At 52.8% G+C, this 17437-nt stretch overlaps 2 protein-coding genes across 3 annotated transcripts in view; both read right to left on the bottom strand.

Annotated features, from left to right (window-relative positions):
• Positions 1–265: 265 nt before the first annotated feature.
• The window catches only part of FSCN1 (fascin actin-bundling protein 1), a 333406-nt gene continuing 316234 nt past the window's right edge, over positions 266–17437 (bottom strand). The window contains exon 6 of the transcript XR_014504924.1: positions 266–278. The gene's annotated coding sequence lies outside the window, so the exon portion shown is untranslated. The remainder of the gene's footprint in view (positions 279–17437) is intronic.
• CDIP1 (cell death inducing p53 target 1) lies at positions 469–16391 on the bottom strand. Of its 2 annotated transcripts, none has more exons than XM_083413815.1 (5): positions 16240–16391; positions 5044–5142; positions 4447–4593; positions 3333–3597; positions 469–2074 (listed from the first exon to the last, which is right to left on the bottom strand). In XM_083413815.1, exons 2-5 carry the CDS (start codon positions 5126–5128, stop codon positions 1963–1965), a joined length of 609 nt encoding a protein of 202 aa, XP_083269941.1. In that variant the 5' UTR covers positions 5129–5142; positions 16240–16391; the 3' UTR covers positions 469–1962. The 2 variants fall into 2 exon arrangements, with proteins under 2 accessions (XP_083269941.1, XP_083269942.1); XM_083413816.1 differs by lacking the exon at positions 16240–16391 and adding an exon at positions 7605–7985.

Below are 17437 nucleotides of genomic sequence, written 5' to 3'. Positions count from 1 at the left end.
AGCACCTTAGAGACCAACTAAGTTTGTTACTGGTATGAGCTTTCTGAAGAAGTGTGCATGCACACGAAAGCTCATACCAATAACAAACTTTGCTCTCTAAGGTGCTACTGGAAGGCATTTTTTTTATTTTGTCCAAAGCAGATTCCTATCTTCCAAAAGAAGGCAGAACCTTCTCCAGCAGGTATGCAAGCACATTCGTGTCTGGTTGCAGGTACACTCAGAAATGCGATCTCACGCTTGTGCATTGGCACATGCAGGGGAGAAGAGGGAGCCTCTCTCTCTCAGTGTGGCCCAGGGAAGGCCCAAGGGGGTTCCAGCTTGCCTTCCTTTCCCTCCCCACCTCCGCCAAATACATCTCGTGTCTCGTTCTTCCTGCTAAAACCAGGAAGTATACCCACCCAATGACCTCTGCCTGGTGCCCCACCTGTAATCACAACCGGTCTCTTTCACACAAAAACACAGAGTCTCTTGTGGGTCTGTATTTTAATTATATAGAAACATGGAAAAGCATCAACAGGTTGCCTCTGAGAAAGAGCATGAAACTCCCTGCTGGGTCAAAATACTTCACAGATGCATCCGTAGTGTTCAGAGCCAAGAGCCTTTTTGCATTCCTCATGTCTTCCTATGCAGCAGCCCTTGGGACGGACGGGGCACCCAGGGCAGGGCGCCAGAGGGCGTGGACTTGTGTCTTAAGGGGGTGGGAGGCCACAGCATCAGGAAGGGGGGGCACATGCCAAACTAAGGTGATACCCGCCATTGAAACGGAGCATTTGGCAATGGACGAGCCCCCTCTGTGTGGAATCTCAGGACAAGCCCTCTTGGCCCTGCTTTGTCCTGTTGCTCACCCATGCAACGTCGTGGCTTTTCTGGAGGAATTAGTGCAAAACCAAGGGGGTGGGGGGGACGGAGGTGTGCAAGGGGCCTTCACATTTCTGTTAAGTCACAGTTAAGAGCTTTAATACAAACGGGGGGAAACGAACCACATCACAGAACAGAACTCGGACAAGCAGACTCCGATTAGACAAGGTATTTACATGTGGGGAGAGGGGTCTGGACACAGGGGCCTCCTGGGCCGCCTCTTGGCCTCGATATGCCAAGGAGAGGCAAAGAAGACTGGCGTAAGGACATGGCCCAGGGCACAGCCCCCCCCCCCAATAACGGGGAAGGGAGCTGGGCAAGGGGTGCAGAAGAGCCTTGCGGAGGCAGCGAAGCTCACGGGGGAATGAGGAGAGGAAGGGACTACTTCCTCAGGGACCCAAGCTGCCATCTGCCCTCCCCCCAGCTGCCCCTGAGCCTGGCATGGGTCACGCAGCAGCAGCAGGAGACACCCTGGCTCCTGCTGCCCTCTCCTCTGCCGCCCCAGACCAAAGAAGTAGAGCAGCTTTTGGCAGGGTGCAAAAGGAAAAGTGGGGGGCAGCAGCTTTTGCTTTAAAAGAAAACCCCCCAACATGCCCCATGATTCATGCCGCACCTGTGGGGACAATGGAGGTCTGCAGCACCTTGCCTGCCACTCCAAGGAGGGGTCAAGAATGCAACTGTGCCAGGCCTTGGCCCCCTTCCTCACCCTCCCAGGGAGGTGCCCCACAGGGATGAGGTTTCCTCGCGCGTAAGGACAGCCCGTGGCCCCTCTAGTCCAGCATCCCGGTCTCACTGGCCGACAAGATGCCCGTGGGAATCATGCGGCCGGATCCTAACCGAGAGGTGCTGGAGGCAGGGAGCCCCCACATGCACATGGAGAGAGGGGAGGGGGGCAAAAGAGGCCGTCCACGGCTCGCCCGCCTGGCGGTTGTGGCGCCCGCCCTGCAGCTTCCCCGGGGACCCTGCGGTCCTGAGGCCTTCAAAGCTCTCTGCGCAGGAGGGAGGAGGGAAGACACAAGCGGGGGGGGGGGAGCATTGGGCACAGGTGAGTCAGGCCAGTGGCGCGAGGAGGGGAGTGGACATCTCCTGGCCCAGCGGGCACTGCTAGCACATGCGCTTGTACGTGTAGATGTAGGCCTTGCAGTTGGGGCAGGTGTGCGTCACGTCCTTGAACTCGTCTATCAGGCAGGGGATCAGGCAGCAGCCCAAGTCGCACCTGGAAGGGGGGAGAGGAGGCACCCGCCGTGAGGCCAACAGGCAGGCTGCAAAACCCCAAGCAGCGCCAATGGCGCACCCAGCTCCTCGCCCAATCAAAACCCCAGCCAAACGCCCCATTTCCATGCTCCTGCAGGGAGCAGGAGCTAGCCAGACCCCAGCAGGAAAACTCAGTTAAAAAAATATATCTATACCGCTGTGTCGGAGAAATACATCACAGCGGTTGACAACAATGCAAGAGCCATAATATCATACAGTAAAATCCTAAACAATAGAAGCATGTTGAAAGCAAAAGAAAAACCAGGCGGCAGTAGACCATTGTGGGAGGGTATGTTCTTAATGGCCTGCCCAGGCCTGGAGGAATAGATAAGATTTCCGCAGGCATTTAAAAGTTGGCACAGAAGGCAGATGCTGAGCTTATTGCAAACTCTCACAGCCCTCTCCCATTTCAGCCAGATCAAACACCTACAAGCAGTGGCATCACAACTGCCCTCCCTTTCCCCCTATTCTTTATTTGCAAATTTATTGGGGGGGGGGAGAGAAAACAAAAACATGGTCAGCCGATGTTAACAATAATTATCTTAATATATTCCTTTCATTATTAATTGAATTGATTCGCCCAGGGCAGGTGACAAGAACTGAAGATCACAATTAGAACGGTTTAAAGCAAATTGCAGTCGCAAGAACAGGGTGGCTCCTGAAATATATGGGTATCGCGTGTCAAAGGGCGAAAAGAGGAGCGACTTCAGCATGTAAGAAAACCTGTTCCTTGAAGGCACCAGGTGCGCCTCTGCGGGGAGAAAGTCCCACAGCCCAGCAGGGGCCACGGAGGGTGGAGGAAGTACCAAGAGGGCCCCCTCTGCCCATCGAGCACCTGAGAGGGTCACCTGAGAGGAAGGAGCTGGCCCTCAGGTATTTGGGGCCTGAGTCATTTAGGGCTTTGAACACCAGAATGACCACCTTGTTCATACACCTTGTTCTGCAATACTTAGCTAATTGGGAACCGCTGGATAAAGCGAAAGATTATGAGTCATGGAGGTGGGTGGGCGAACTTCATAGTGCCTACCTTATTTTTTAGTTGCTGGTTTTGCTAATAGTGTCATACACATGATAACTGTGTGGCTGAGGATTTGCTAATTATACTGTATGATTTGCTGTTTCTAAGCCACTCTGGAAAGCGACGTAAAACTGCAAGGGAGCGAGAAGGAGCCGCAGGATGAGACCCAGCCCCTGCCTGCCCGCCTCTCTCCCTCACTTACCCCACAAAGCAGCAGAAGAACCCCAGCAGGAAGTTCATGAGGCCGATCTCGTGCGTGATCTTGGTGGTGATGGCCTGCTGGCAGTGCGGGCAGACGGTCGGGACGGGGGCGGCCTGGAAGATCTCGCCCTGCAGGACTGTCACGGTGGCCGCGGCCCCCGAGGGCACCAGCACTGTGGCCGTCTGGCCCCCCGCAGGGGCATAGGGGCCGGCCGGGGGGTAGTAGCCCATGGGGGGATGTGGTCCTGGGGGCATGTAGTAGCCTCCTGGAAGAAAAGCACACAAAAGGGGGGCGCTTAAAAAAAGAGACCCTCTCGCTGCCTGCCTCCCCCCAGGCATGGGCACCCCTTGCTCCCAGATGGGCACAGGACCAGTGCCAGCATAGCTGCCCGCCTCCCTGCAACTCCAAACAGGGAATGGTCAGCAATACTTAACGCTTTATTCAAGGAAACCAAAGCAGCGCAAGCCTAGTGGTCACAGCAACTCTTCCTAGTCGGCCTTGCTCCTATGAGGAAGTGGCAAAGACTGAAGGTCTCCACCTTCCCACTGCTGCCCAACTCCCCTCCTCTCCAGGTCCCCCCCCCCAAGTAATCGGAGACTGCGCCTGCACACAACCAATCTCTGCTCTTCTCTTTTCATTTCTCTGTGTGTTCTTGGAGACCAGCAGGGAGGGGAGCTGGTCGTAGCAGGAGGGGCTCACTGGATTCTTCAGCAGCCTGATTCCTCTCTGCCCCTTGGCCGCTCCTCTCCCACCTCTGCTGTTGCCTCTGTGTTTGGACTGCTCTCTGCCCCAGCCTCTTCCCGCTCACTAAACCCTGTTGCCTTTTCTGTTTCCCACACTTCTTGCTTCCTCTTCTCCCTCTGGCCACTCACTGTCATCCTGCCACCAATCCCCGGCCTCTGAGCCTTCTGCTTTTGCAGGTCCCCCACTTCTCGGCAACCCGCCAGCCCATGATGCTCACCCTCCTGGCCGCCAGGCAGCTCCTGAGATGCTGCCTTATAGCAGGACACACACAGCCTCACACACACACACCTGCCCTGCCCAAGGGAGGTGTACCCATCAAGGGGTCGTTCTCCTGCACGCCCCCTCCTCTGCCCACCCACCCCCAACTCACCAGGTGGCATGTAGGGCACTGAGCCATCGGTGCCCATGTGCGGGGGAATGAACCCTGGCTGCGGTGGAGGTTCGTATGGCGGGGGTCCGATGTCCATCGGGGGCTGCGGGGCTCCTTGCGGCTGCACCATTGCGGGCGAGACTCCGCCTGCAGGAGGACAAGGGCGTCAAAAGAGGGGCAGGCTGCTCAAGCTGCCCAACTTGCATTTTCGGCTTGTTAAGCCATGTAATCATGACCATATCCGCTCGAGAACCAGCTTAAAATATTGTTTTTATGTTGATACGCTTATATGAAGCAAAATGTTTTGCAACTGTGTATTTCGACACAAGGGAAAATCAACCCAAAATTAATTAAAAGAAAGGGGACTGTCTGCATCTGCGGAGCGTAAGGCAAACCCTTTTCCAGGACTGCGGGGAGTGCAAGGAATAGCCCCCCCTCCCGGCTCAGTCTCAGCTGGATAAGACCATCCAAAACTTTCCAGCAGCCTCCGGAGGATGCCCAAGAAAGTCTCCTGGAAGCTCCTCTCTGGACGCAGAAGGGGAGGCGATTCTTGGCCTAAGCAGCGCTCCCCACTCTTCTCCCTCCCCATGCCCTTACCTGCTGGATAAGGGTAGCCATCCTTCTCTTCTATGAGTGGGGCAGAGGGTCCCCCCGGGTAGGGTGGAGGTGGGTCACTCGACATGCTTCACAGCTGGCCTGGAGGAGAAAGAGAGACACAGAGTGAACATAAGAAGAATGGCTCATCCTGACCACACTTCCTGTCCTCGCAGTGCCCAAAGGGAAGCCCAAAAGCACCAGAGCCACTCTCCACACCTGCTGGCATTCAGAAGCACTGCTGCCTCCCACCGCAGAGGCACAGCAAAGCCATTGGGGCTGTTAGACACCTCCGACAGGCCTCTTTCCCATGAATTTGCCTTATCCTCCTCTTTTACAGCCATCCAAGTTGGTGGCTGTCACTGCCTCTTGTGGCAGCGAGTTCCATAGGTTAACTATGTGCTGCGAGGAGGAGGACTTTATTTTGTTTCTCATGAATCTCCCAACCATCAGCTTCACTGGGTGTCCCCAAGTTCTGGGGTTTTAGATGAAGATGATGGACTATATGGAACTTGCCGAACTGACCGGGAGACTCCGAGACCAGAGAGAAGAGACGGTGGAAGAAGACTGGAAGAAGTTTAAAGAATATTTGAAAAAAAATATGTTAATATTTAAATCTTAGACTAGCTTTGGAAGTGGATATCGGCTGTAGGGTTAGAAGTAGAAGATAGTGTATTTTAAAATAGTATTATTTGTAAGTGATAAAATGTGAAGATTTTTATGGTAAAAGTAAGTATGATTAAAAATAATGGTTAAAAAATATGATATATGAAACTGCTAAAGATGAGGTAAAATGAAAATCAGATGGGGGGACTTGGGGAAGCCCACCTAACAATGTTTAGAAAAAATATGGATAAGACAAGAATTTGTTTGTATTGTTTATTTGTGTTATAAAATTAATAAAAAAAAATGGGGGGAAAAACAAAAACAAGTTCTGGGTTTTTGAGAGAAGGAGAAAAACTTTTCTCTATCCACATAGTCCATCATTTTTTAAACTTCTGCCCTGTTGCCCGTGACTCGCCTTTTCTCTAAACGAAAAGGTCCCAAACCCCACAACCTTTTTTCATTGGAAAGTCACTCCACGCCTGTCAGTCCTCTTGGGTGCCCTTCTCTGAACCTTTTCAAGTTCTACCAATACCCATTTTGGGGGTGAGGTGGCCGGAACTGTACAGTGATGGAGAGGGAGGACAGGGGTCGGTCGGCAGGTGGGTTGCTGCAACCATGCCATGGGGGGGGGGGGCAAGGAAAATCAGTCCCACAGGCAGAACCAGGCGGGTTGTGTGTCCTGGGAATCAAGGGGCCCGATTCCCTGTCCTGGCTCAGCCTCAGAGAAGAGCGGAGAAGTCTGCAGGGAGGAGGAAGGGCCAAGAGCAATTGCTCTGCCTATGAAGCCTGCCTCCGCCCCCCGCCCTGCATATTTATTTATTTTATAACATTTATAGACCACTTGACTGTAAACAAACAAACCTCAACGTGGTTTACAAAAAGGGGAGGGGGAGGACAAATGAAAAGGGAACAGATTAAAGCATACAAAAAGCTAAAATAGTAAAACAGATGAAAATTTGCATCAACTTTCTCAGTCTGTCCAAACAAGCCTTGCCTTTAAAAGTACAGTGCAGGCTCCTGATTGATATCAATAGGCAGGGAGTTCCATATGCCTAGCCCCCCACCATCCTGAACCCCCCCCCCCAATTAACACTGCTTTAAAAAACAGAAGAAGACTCAGGCTTTTTGCTAGAGTTCCCACTGACACATTTTACAGTGGGATCTACTGTCCACACATCTCACTTTAGAAGTTATAATAAAACAGAGGCTGGGGGGTGGGGGAGACTGGCCCAGGGTGGTGGAATAAGGAGCCCCCCCCCTTGGTGAGAGCCAGTTGCCACCCAATGACCTGCGCAATCTGGTTTCGTTTCCCAGGCTCAGGTGCCAGGATCCAGGATCCAGTTGCGGCTGCCTCCTGCCCTGCCCTGTGCTCAGGACAGAGAGCAGCGGCTGGAGAGAGAAACTCACAAACATAGCAAAGCAAAAAAGCCCTCCAGCCACTGATTGCAGAGAGCGGCCTTTCTTGACCAGTAGCCACGACCATAGCTATCAACGTTTCCCTTTTTTTAAGGGAAATTCCCTTATTCCAAATAGGATTCCTCACAAGAAAAGGGAAAAGTTGACAGCTATGGCCACGACTCAGATCGCCCAAGCATCATCCTCAAAGCTTCCTGTGTACACATCTGGACCACGCTGAAAACCCAGCGGTGCCCCAAAAAGGGCTCCCTCCAAGGCGACAGGATCCCAGAAATAGTAATAATAATAATAATAATAATAATAATAATAATAATAATAATAATTTGTTATTATTTATACCCCGCCCATCAGGCTGGGTCTCCCCAGCCACTCTGGGCGGCTTCCAACAAAATATTAAATTACAATAATCTCTTAAACATTAAAAGCTTCCCTAAACAGGGCTGCCTTCAGATGCCTTCTAAAAGTCCACTAACCACCCCATCTGCAGCATCCCACCTTTGCAGAGGAGCAAGGCAACCGTGAGCAGCTGCCGTGAGACAAACCTGCTGGAATCTTGCCCTCTGCCGCATCCGGGGCTCGGCTCCACCGGCCACAAGTCGGCCTGAAGAGGCGCCTCCTGAAAGCACTGGGATGCTGCAGATGCAGGGCTGGCGCACACAGGGAGGATGCGCTGGGCAATCCGGAGATGGAGGAGGAGGAGGCCAGGCTCTCTCCCGGCCTGGTCAGCCGGAGTCAGAGAAGGGCCCCCTGCCCCCCCCTTCTCCGCTGCACAAGGCCCGGCAGCCGCAGAAGGGCAGCCAGAGGGTCACTGGCCACAAGCGCGGCTCCTTCCACTGCGTGATCTCAGCGGCGCCACGTGATGCAGCCAGGAAAGCAGGCCAGCCTCGCTGGGAACCAACCAGGCAGGGGAGAGCCAGGGCTTCGCGGCTCCGGTTTCTCCCTGGAAAAAGAACCAAAGTCTGCCTCTTCCTTGCGCTCCTTCCTCCAGCAGGGGAAGGCTTTGGGGGGCTGACGGCTGTTAAGGAAAGGGCTGGCACCATGCCGCTGCTATTGTAATTAGTTTTAATAGATCCTCTATATCGACCTACGGTTTTAATTCTAGCTATGTTTAATTATTTTTTAATGACACCCCCCCCATGCTTTGAGCTGTTCCTATTTGTATCTGTAAGCCACCTTACAACATACAGTGGTACCTCGGGTTACATACGCTTCAGGTTACATACGCTTCAGGTTACAGCCTCCACTAACCCAGAAATAGTGCTTCAGGTTAAGAACTTTGCTTCAGTATGAGAACAGAAATCGTGCTCTGGCGGCGCGGCAGCAGCAGGAGGCTCCATTAGCTAAAGTGGTGCTTCAGGTTAAGAACAGTTTCAGGTTAAGAACAGACCTCCGGAACGAATTAAGTACTTAACCCGAGGTACCATTGTACTGTACAGTCATACCTCAGGTTACAGACGCTTCAGGTTGCATTTCTTCAGGTTATGGACCGTCGAAACCCGGAAGTACTGGAACGGATTACTTCCAGGTTTCAGCGGTCGCACGTGTGCAGAAGCGGTAAATTGCGCTTTGCGCATGCGCAGAAGCACTGAATCGCAACACACACGTGTGCAGATTCGCTGCTGCAGGTTGTGAACGCTGTGGGTTGCAAATGTGCATCCCGCATGGATTACGCTCGCAACCTGAGCGTCCGCTGTATTAGGGTAGAGCAGGAGACTCTTAATCCCCTGTTGGGCAAAATATTTTTGCATTGCAGGGGGTTGGATTAGATCCAGAACCGTCCTTCCCATAGTGGTGCATCACACCAGGGTACCAGGCTCTCAGGGGCACCCCAGCCAGTGGGGGAGCTGCACGGCTTTGCTGGTGGCCTCCCCTTTCCCTGTACGCCCGCCAGCTGCGCCCCGTCAACCATATGGCCGGTGGGTGTGCAGACTGCCTCCCAAGCCTCCTCAGGAGGAGAGTGATCCCTGCAGAGGCTCAGGATGGAAGCTGCACCCCGTCAACCATATGGCCAGCAGGCACGCAGCTTCCCTCCTGAGCCTCTGCGGGGATTGCTCTCCTGCAGCAACATGGGGGAGAGTTGCACCCCCCCAGTGGCTGGCAGTGCGCAGCTTCGCCCCCCATCCGTGGTAATTTGGGGGCGCTGAGCGGATATTTGCACCCCAGCGCCGCATCTGCTGAAGATGGCCGTGTAGATGACCCTCGCAGTCCCTTCCAACTCTGATTCTACCAACAACAAATATCTCAACTTCCTTGTTGCAGCTTCCGTTAAGGAAACGATTCAGGGAAGTGGAGGGAGCTTCTCCTCCAGCCCTGCCTGCAGCCCGAGATGGGCTGTTTTTTTAAAACCTCTGGACCTAAACGCACTGACACACACCAAGAGCTGCCTTGGACTGCGGTGCCGTTTTCAGTGCCCCGGAACAAAGCCCCTCTTTGTGCAGAGAGGCTCCCAGGATTTCTGCTGCCAGACGGGAGCCAAAAACCTCGCCAAACTCCAGGAGCCTTTGGGTTCTTCTGCCAGCAGCTGAGCACCATGGAGACCATCCTGCGGCAAGCAGGCCCTGAATCCCAAGTTATTTCCTGCATCGCACAGCACTTGCCAGACTCCTCGCAAGCAGCTGGAGCGGATCCGGGGCAGCCTTACAAGCAATCCAGCCCAGGTCTTCTAAGCGGCCTAAGCAAAAACTGGCCGCTGGTCCAGGGGCAAGGAGAAGGGAGGGGCCCTTTGGGGCAGGCCGCCCCATCAGCCAGGAGGGCCCCCCCCTCACCAGTTCCATGGTTTTCACTCCACATGCCGGCATCTTGTGATACGAAAGTGCGGCTCATACGTAGTTTAAATGCAAACAAACAGGTTTCCACAGTGCTGGGAAGAACCTGGCACATGTCTGGAGGAAAATTTCAAGGGTATCACGTGAATAAGTAAATAAACGAACTTATTCCACTCTGCGCCCTCCACATGAGACAGTTTTGACAAGCGGACTGGGCAAATTCACCTGTTCATCTTGTGACATCATTATGTCACATGATTGACAGGATCCCTGCCCACCTGCCAAATTCAGAGACCGGGAAACACTTGGGAAAACATCTGACAGCGCTTTCTGAGGCAGCACAGCACCCTCTCCTTTCAAAATCGTCAGAAACAAACTTAAAAAGCAGGGGGGGGGGCTGCTTCAAACAGAGCTGCAAAATAAGGCCTCTGCCCCCAGCAGTCTTTTCAGCCTTGGGCCCTCCCCAAAGATCTTTCTGGAGGGAGCATTCAAGTTCTCACGGCTACAGGGGTCACTCTGGAAGCCCCACATTCGCCCACCTGCCAGAGGCTCCAAGGCTGAACGGGCTCTGCATGGAGACAGTCCCTGCCAAGGCCGCCTTTTGCCCGTTCCCACATGGGCTGTGGGCGCCTCAAGGAATACAAACAGAGCTTGCCAGAGTAAACAGTCAGTTCCTCTGGGCCTGGCAGGTGGCAGAGGCCCAGAGGCAGCCGCTGTGTGGCATGGCCTCCGCTGCCACCGACAGCATCTCACTGGGGTAGGAGGAAGAAAGCTGCAAAGCCACAACACTTCCGCCCGTTCACTGTGCCCCCTCAGGCCAGGAGTGGGCAGGAATCTGGCTCAACCAGGTCCTTTGCATCCGATCTGCAAGCATCTCCGACTCTCGGTTACTGAACAAAAGCAGCTCCACCCCTGCGCTGCGGGGATAAAGTATGTGTGGGGTAACCAAAAGTGAGCCCCTTTCATTTGTGGCACTCAAAATATATATGCCCAGAATAGTGTATGAGGTCTCCGACCGCCAGGCTGCAGTTGGTGGCTCTTGCTGGTTATAGCCTGAGGTCTGCCTTAAGACACACAACTGCCACCAGCTTCTTCCACAGGAAAGTTCAAGATTGTGCCCCAGAAGCAAGAGCCCCTGGCGCCGACCCAACACTCGGTAAAAGCAGCAAACGTGGGACGAATGGAAAGCGAAATTACAGGGGCTTTGGCTGTGAAAGGGCAGACAGGAAAGAGTTCACTTGGACTGGCCAGGAGTGAAAATGCTGCTTGCAGCTGCAAAGTTATATCTGTTACCATCCGCCAGGTTCCAGAAGAAACATTCAAGAAGAGAAATACGAGCCTGAAACAGACTCCAAGGTGCCTGCAAGCGGAGGAACCCGAGATCGGTGACACTCGAGTTGTGGGAACAGGGCGGCTCTTCCACACACCCATCCCAAAGATCAGCTGCAAGAGGGAGAAGGGGGGGGGGGCAGCCAGTTTCTGACTAAAGGACCTCCCTATAAGTGGGGGGGGGGGGGAGAGAGAAGGGACACCTGGCTTGCCAACAGTGCTTGTGAAAAGGAACCAGGGGTCTTAGCAGACCCCAAGCTGACCATGACTCAACAGAAGCCTAACGTCCAGATGAAGAAGAAGAAGAGGAGTTTGGATTTGATATCCCGCTTTATCACTACCCGAAGGAGTCTCAAAGCGGCTAACAATCTCCTTTCCCTTCCTCCCCCACAACAAACACTCTGTGAGGTGAGTGGGGCTGAGAGACTTCAGAGAAGTGTGACTGGCCCAAGGTCACCCAGCAGCTGCATGTGGAGGAGCGGGGAAGCGAACCCGGTTCCCCAGATTAGGAGACTACCGCTCTTAACCACTACGCCACACTGGGAAGCGATAGTCCCACTCGATTCTGCCTTGGTCAGAGCCCACCTGGAGTCCTGTGTCCAGTTCTGGGCTCCCCAGTCGAAGAAGGATATTGACAAGCTGCAAGGGGTGCAGAGGAGAGCAACCAAGATGTTACAAGGTCTGGGAAGCCAAGCCTGATGAGGAACGGTTGAGGGAGCCGGGGATGTTTAGCCTGCAGAAGAGGAGATGAGAGCCATCTTCTGAAGGGCTGTCCCATGGAAGAAGGAGATGGGAAGACACAGCCTTGTACCCGACAGAAGAATGGCTGATAAAATTATGGGACTCAATTGAGACGGCTAAGCTGACATGTTTAATTGCAGAAAAAAACCATTACTAACATTTGCTAAGGATTTGAAATTTCTTATGGCCCTTTTGCAAGAAAGAAAACAAAGTTGTAATATCTGGGTTTGAAGACCGAAAAAATACTGGCTTATAGAAGATAGAATGGTTGGATTTTAAAGAGTGAATATCACATGTAGCTGCAGAGAGCAGACAGTCCTTTTATTCTACAGTTTTATTTTTTCCTTTCTTTTCCTTCTCTCTTGTTCTCTCCTTCCTTAGATTTCTCCTTGTCTTGTATTTTCTTCCTTCTGAGTTTGCTCTTTTTTAGCTGAAGTAGCTGTGTTATCTCAGTACATTATAAAAATATACTTTTTAATGGGTATATATACCTCTATTACTTTGAATAAGTTTCAACATATATATATATAGTTTTAAAAAGATGGAGCCAGCTTGTTTTCTCCCGCTTCAGGGGGGTAAGACTCGAACCCATGGCTTCAAGTTACAAGGGAGGAGATTCCGGCTCAACATCAGGAAGAACTTTCTGACAGTAAGAGCAGTTTGACAGTGGAAGGGTCTCCCTCGGGAGGTTGTGGACTCCATGGGAAGTTGGACGGTCGCCTGTCAGGGACGCTTTAGCTGAGATTCCTGCATTGCCGGGGGTTGGACTAGATGACCCCTGGGGTCCCTTCGAACTCTACAATCCTGTGATAAGCAAGTGAGGCTTGGGTAGGGGGCAAGAGGGAGAACAGCCCCTTCCCTTCAAGCCTTCTCTTCCCCAACATGTTTTCCTCCATCGCAGGCTAGTTGCCAGCTCTCCCCTCTCCCCCCCCCCAGCAGTGCAGATGGCTTCACCCCAAAGACTTGCACCTTCAGATGGGATGGGGCAGAATCAGCACCAGGCAATGTGCACACAGACTCACATCCTGAACGCTTTCCCATCTCCAGCTGTGCCCCTTTGAGTCATTTGCCAGTCCGTGCAGCAGGGCACACCCCTCGCATGCTCAGGGGCCACCACAATTCAGCCCCTGTCCCTGGCAGAACCAATGCGACAGGCCAGGGGTCAGCAAACTTTTTCAGCAGGGGGCCTGTCCACTGTCCCTCAGACCTTGTGGGGGGCTGGACTATATTTTGGAAGAAGAAAAAATGAACGAATTCCTATGCCCCACAAATAATCCAGAGATGCATTTTAAATAAAAGGACACATTCTAGTAATGCAAAAACACACTGATTCCCGGACCGTCCGCGGGCCGGATTTAGAAGGCGATTGAGCCGGATCTGGCCCCCGGGCCTTACTTTGTGTACCCATGCGATCGGCCTTCCTTTCCTTTTCTCCCCTCCAGCCTCTATTCACAACCACCAGCGGATGGCGCTCTCTGAAGCACATCATAACAACAGTCTCCCAGTAGCGATTTCTGCAAAAACCCAGGCAAGCCTGCCTTAAGTGCCTTGTTCCGGAAGCAGGCAGCACCCAGGCAAAGCGGCAAACGGGCAACACCTGCGCCAGATGGCACGAAGTCAAACATGGGATCACCTAGTGGAAATGCTGGAAAGGCACTCTGCCCATGCTCTGCGACACTCCCTTTATTCCTACACACTCCAGAGCTGAGAACTGATTTGACACACTAGAAGATCCTCGGCTATTTGCTTCTGTTTCTCCCATGAGTGCCCTTCCCTTCCTTCCTCCAAGGTCCTTCTGGCGGGGGAGATCAAATTTCAAAAAGTCAGAAGAGAAGGAAAAGAGCCTTTGAGGGGTTTTTTTAAGGGTGGGGGGAGAGAAAGACCATTAAGGAGAGAGGCTTAAATAATTAAACGTTATGTGGGGTCTTCTTCTTCTTTGGCAATCCCTCATAGCCAAGTAAGATTGTCTTTTTAACAATGAGTCCGTAAGTGACCGTGGAGGCCAATTCTGGATCCACACGTCCTTCCACAGTGGGGACATTGGTTTCCGGGCAGGAGTTGATCACAGTGAGGGTTTGCCAAGTGTGCCTTCCTCTTAGCACGTTTCTCCCTTGCATCCTGAGTTCGAGCGTCTTCAAAGCCCACAACACCTTTGGTCAAGGCTGTTCTCCAACTGGAGCGCTCGCAGGCCAGTGTTTCCCAGTTGTCAGTGTTTATATTACATTTTTAAAAATTTGCCTTGAGAGAGTCTTTGAACCTCTTTTGTCGACAACCAGCACTGCACTTTCCATTTTCGGAATAGTGTAGTTGCTTTGGAAGACAATAATCTGGCATCTGAACAACATGACCAGTCCAACAAAGCTGATGTTGAAGAATCATCGCTTTGACACTGTGATCTTTGCTTCTTCCAGGAAACTGGCATTAGTTTACCTGTCTTCCCAAGTGATGTGTAAAAATTATATATATATGTGGGGTATGCAGAGACCAACATTTCCCCTTCTCATAAACAATTAAAAACAGCTTTTGCTAAGCAATTAGGTGCAGGGCTAACAAGCGCAAGATTAATTTACACCAGGGTCTCTAATACAGGCTTCCTCAACCTCAGCTCTCCAGATGTTTTTGGCCTACAACTCCCATGATCCCTAGCTAGCAGGGCCAGTGGTCAGGGATGCTGGGAATTGTTGTCTCAAAACATCTGGAGGGCAGAGGTTGAGGAAGCCTGCTCTAGTGCCTCAGGAGGTGATGCCACTGGCTTGCATAGCTTTAAAAAATGTAGAAAGCATAAGCAGCCCATTAAGCTGTGCCAGCCAGAGAGAGCTTCCTCATTCCGAGGCAGTCTACCTGCCAGCGGCCGCTGATGGGGAGCAAATGGTGGCCGGGCTGCTGCCTTCGCAAGCTGCTTCTGGGCTTCCGCCTAGGTTCCTCCATACAGAAGCACCCAGAGCAGTGTTTCTCAACCTCAGGTTCCCAGACGTTGTTGGACTACAACTCCCATCATCCCTGAGCTGTGGCCTTGCTAGCTAGGGATGATGGGAGTTGTAGTCCCAAAACATCTGGGGACCCAAGGTTGAGAAAGGCTGACCTAGAGAGACTCCTGACAGGCAAGCACCTGTCATGCATGCCAAAGGCCCCGGCTGGCAGGAGACGAAGCTCCATCTGGTACGCAGGATGAGACCCTACCTGCCTGCAGACTGTCTCTCCAGAGTGGTGCATGCTCTGGTTATCTCCCGCTTGGACTACTGCCATGCGCTCTATGTGGGGCTACCTTTGAAGGTGACTCGGAAACTACAACTAATCCAGAATGCGGCAGCTAGACTGGGGACTGGGGGCGGCCGCCGAGACCATATAACACCGGTCTTGAAAGACCTACATTGGCTCCCAGTACGTTTCCGAGCACAATTCAAAGTGTTGGTGCTGACCTTTAAGGCCCTCAACGGCCTCAGTCCAGTATACCTGAAGGAGCATCTCCACCCCCATCGTTCAGCCCGGACACTGAGGTCCAGATCTGAGGGCCTTCTGGCGGTTCCCTCATTGCGAGAAGCAAAGCTACAGAGAACCAGGCAGAGGGCCTTCTCGGTGGTGGCGCCCTTCCTGTGGAACACCCTCCCACCAGAGAACAACCACTACCAAACTTTTAGAAGACATCTGAAGGCAGCCCTGTTTAGGGAAGCTTTTAATGTTTAATAGGTTATTGTATTTTGGTGTTTTGTTGGAAGCCGCCGAGGGGGGCTGGGGAAACCCAGCCAGATGGGCGGGGTATAAATAATAAATTATTATTAAAGAGGTACCTCAGGTTAAGTACTTAATTCGTTCTGGAGGTCCATTCTTAACCTGAAACTGTTCTTAACCTGAAGCACCACTTTAGCTAATGGGGCCTCCTGCTGCTGCGCCGGAGCACAATTTCTGTTCTCACCCTGAAGCAAAGTTCTTAACCCGAGGTACTATTTCTGGGTTAGCGGAGTCTGTAACCTGAAGCGTCCGTAACCCGAGGTACCACTGTATTATTATTCTTATTAGAAGACTCTCACCCGAAATCCGGGCAGCGCGGAGCGAGGTGGGCTCAGCCCGAGGCGCCCTCCTCGCAGAAGGGAGGGCAGAGCCTCCACGCGCAGGAGCAGTCTACCTCCGAGCCGCCAAGGAAGGCTGCCAGCACCTTGGTGCCCCCTCTCTGGCACCAGGCTGGCACCCCTGGGCAAGGAGACGCGGGAGCCCCCTCCCCACGGCCTGGCGGGGGTTTCCTTGCAGTCGGCCTCCCCTCCCCGGGGCCAGCCGGGTCGCCCCCCGCCCCTGCCTCCCCCTGGCGCCCCCCTCCGGGGCTGCTCAGCCGCGTTGGCATCCGCACCTGGGTCTCCGCGCTCGCCTGCTGCCCGCCGACTCACGAAGCTGCTGCTCTCGCCGCCGCCGCCGCCGTTGCACCAGCTGTTTCCTCCCTCCGCAAGGGCGGCGCGGGGGCCGATGGGAGGTGTAGTTCTCCGGCGGGGGCGCAAACCACCACCCCCAGCATGCACCGCGCGGCGGGAGCCGAGCGGAGACGGCCGCGGGGGCGTGGCCGGCCGGCAGGGGGCGTGGCCAGGCGGTGCGGGTCCGATCCGGATCCGGACTGGCGCGTCGGCGAGCAAAAAGCCTGGGAATTACGGGGGTTGATGCAAGAGACGCGCCTCTCGCGTGTTTGTGCAATACCTGATCACCCCAAAAATTATGCAATGCTCTGCTGTTAAAATAAAATAAAAAAGTTGTCCAAACCTACTCCATTTGGGGCTATTAAAATGTTAAAAGTTAAATAAACCTTGTGGAAGGAGGAGTGTTAAGGTATATAGAAGTGTGCATATGGTTAATTTGAGTGTGTTGTTATTGAATATTATTGAATATGTATATTATTGAATATATATATATATTATTGAATATGTGTATTATTGAATGTTGTATACCTAACGTATCAAAGCACCCTTCGAAAAGAATAAAGTCATCGGTGGAGAAAAGGTTAAAAACACCCATTTAAACATTCAAAAATCAAAATCAGGGATAAACTAAGAAAGAGATTGAAAAGTCTGTGGCAGGATTTGAATGACGGTGTTAACTCGTGCTGAGACTGTCTTGTCTAGGAGTTGGGAGGGATCCCAAGGACCTGATCCATTTCCACCCCCTGCAATGCAGAATTGCAGCAAAAACTGGGATGGGAGAGACTCTTAATTCCAGGGAGCCCCATCTCAGGCAAAAGATTCCTGCACCGGGATCCCTTCCAACTCTCCGATTCTGCGATTCCCTCCTCACCTGCAATAGCAACCAAGACGGAGCAGCTGTTCGTTTCTTTAACAACCTACGAGCATGGGAACATCCTCCTGCTGGATCAGGCCAATGGCCCTTCTCTGCAGGACCAGCACCTGTGTTGTCCCAGGGTCCGGCCAGGCAGCGCCTCTGCATCCCGGTTAGCAGCCATTACCAGCCGCCTCCATGATTTTGCCCAATCCTCTTTTAAAGGCTGCCTCCTGTGGGAGGGAGTTCCATAGTTTTAACTCTGCGCTGCATGAAGAAGGACTTTC

This window comes from Podarcis tiliguerta (assembly GCF_965153285.1).
Source record: "Podarcis tiliguerta genome assembly, chromosome: 14".
NCBI lineage: Eukaryota > Metazoa > Chordata > Lepidosauria > Squamata > Lacertidae > Podarcis > Podarcis tiliguerta.
This window is presented reverse-complemented; position numbering and strand designations above follow the sequence as displayed.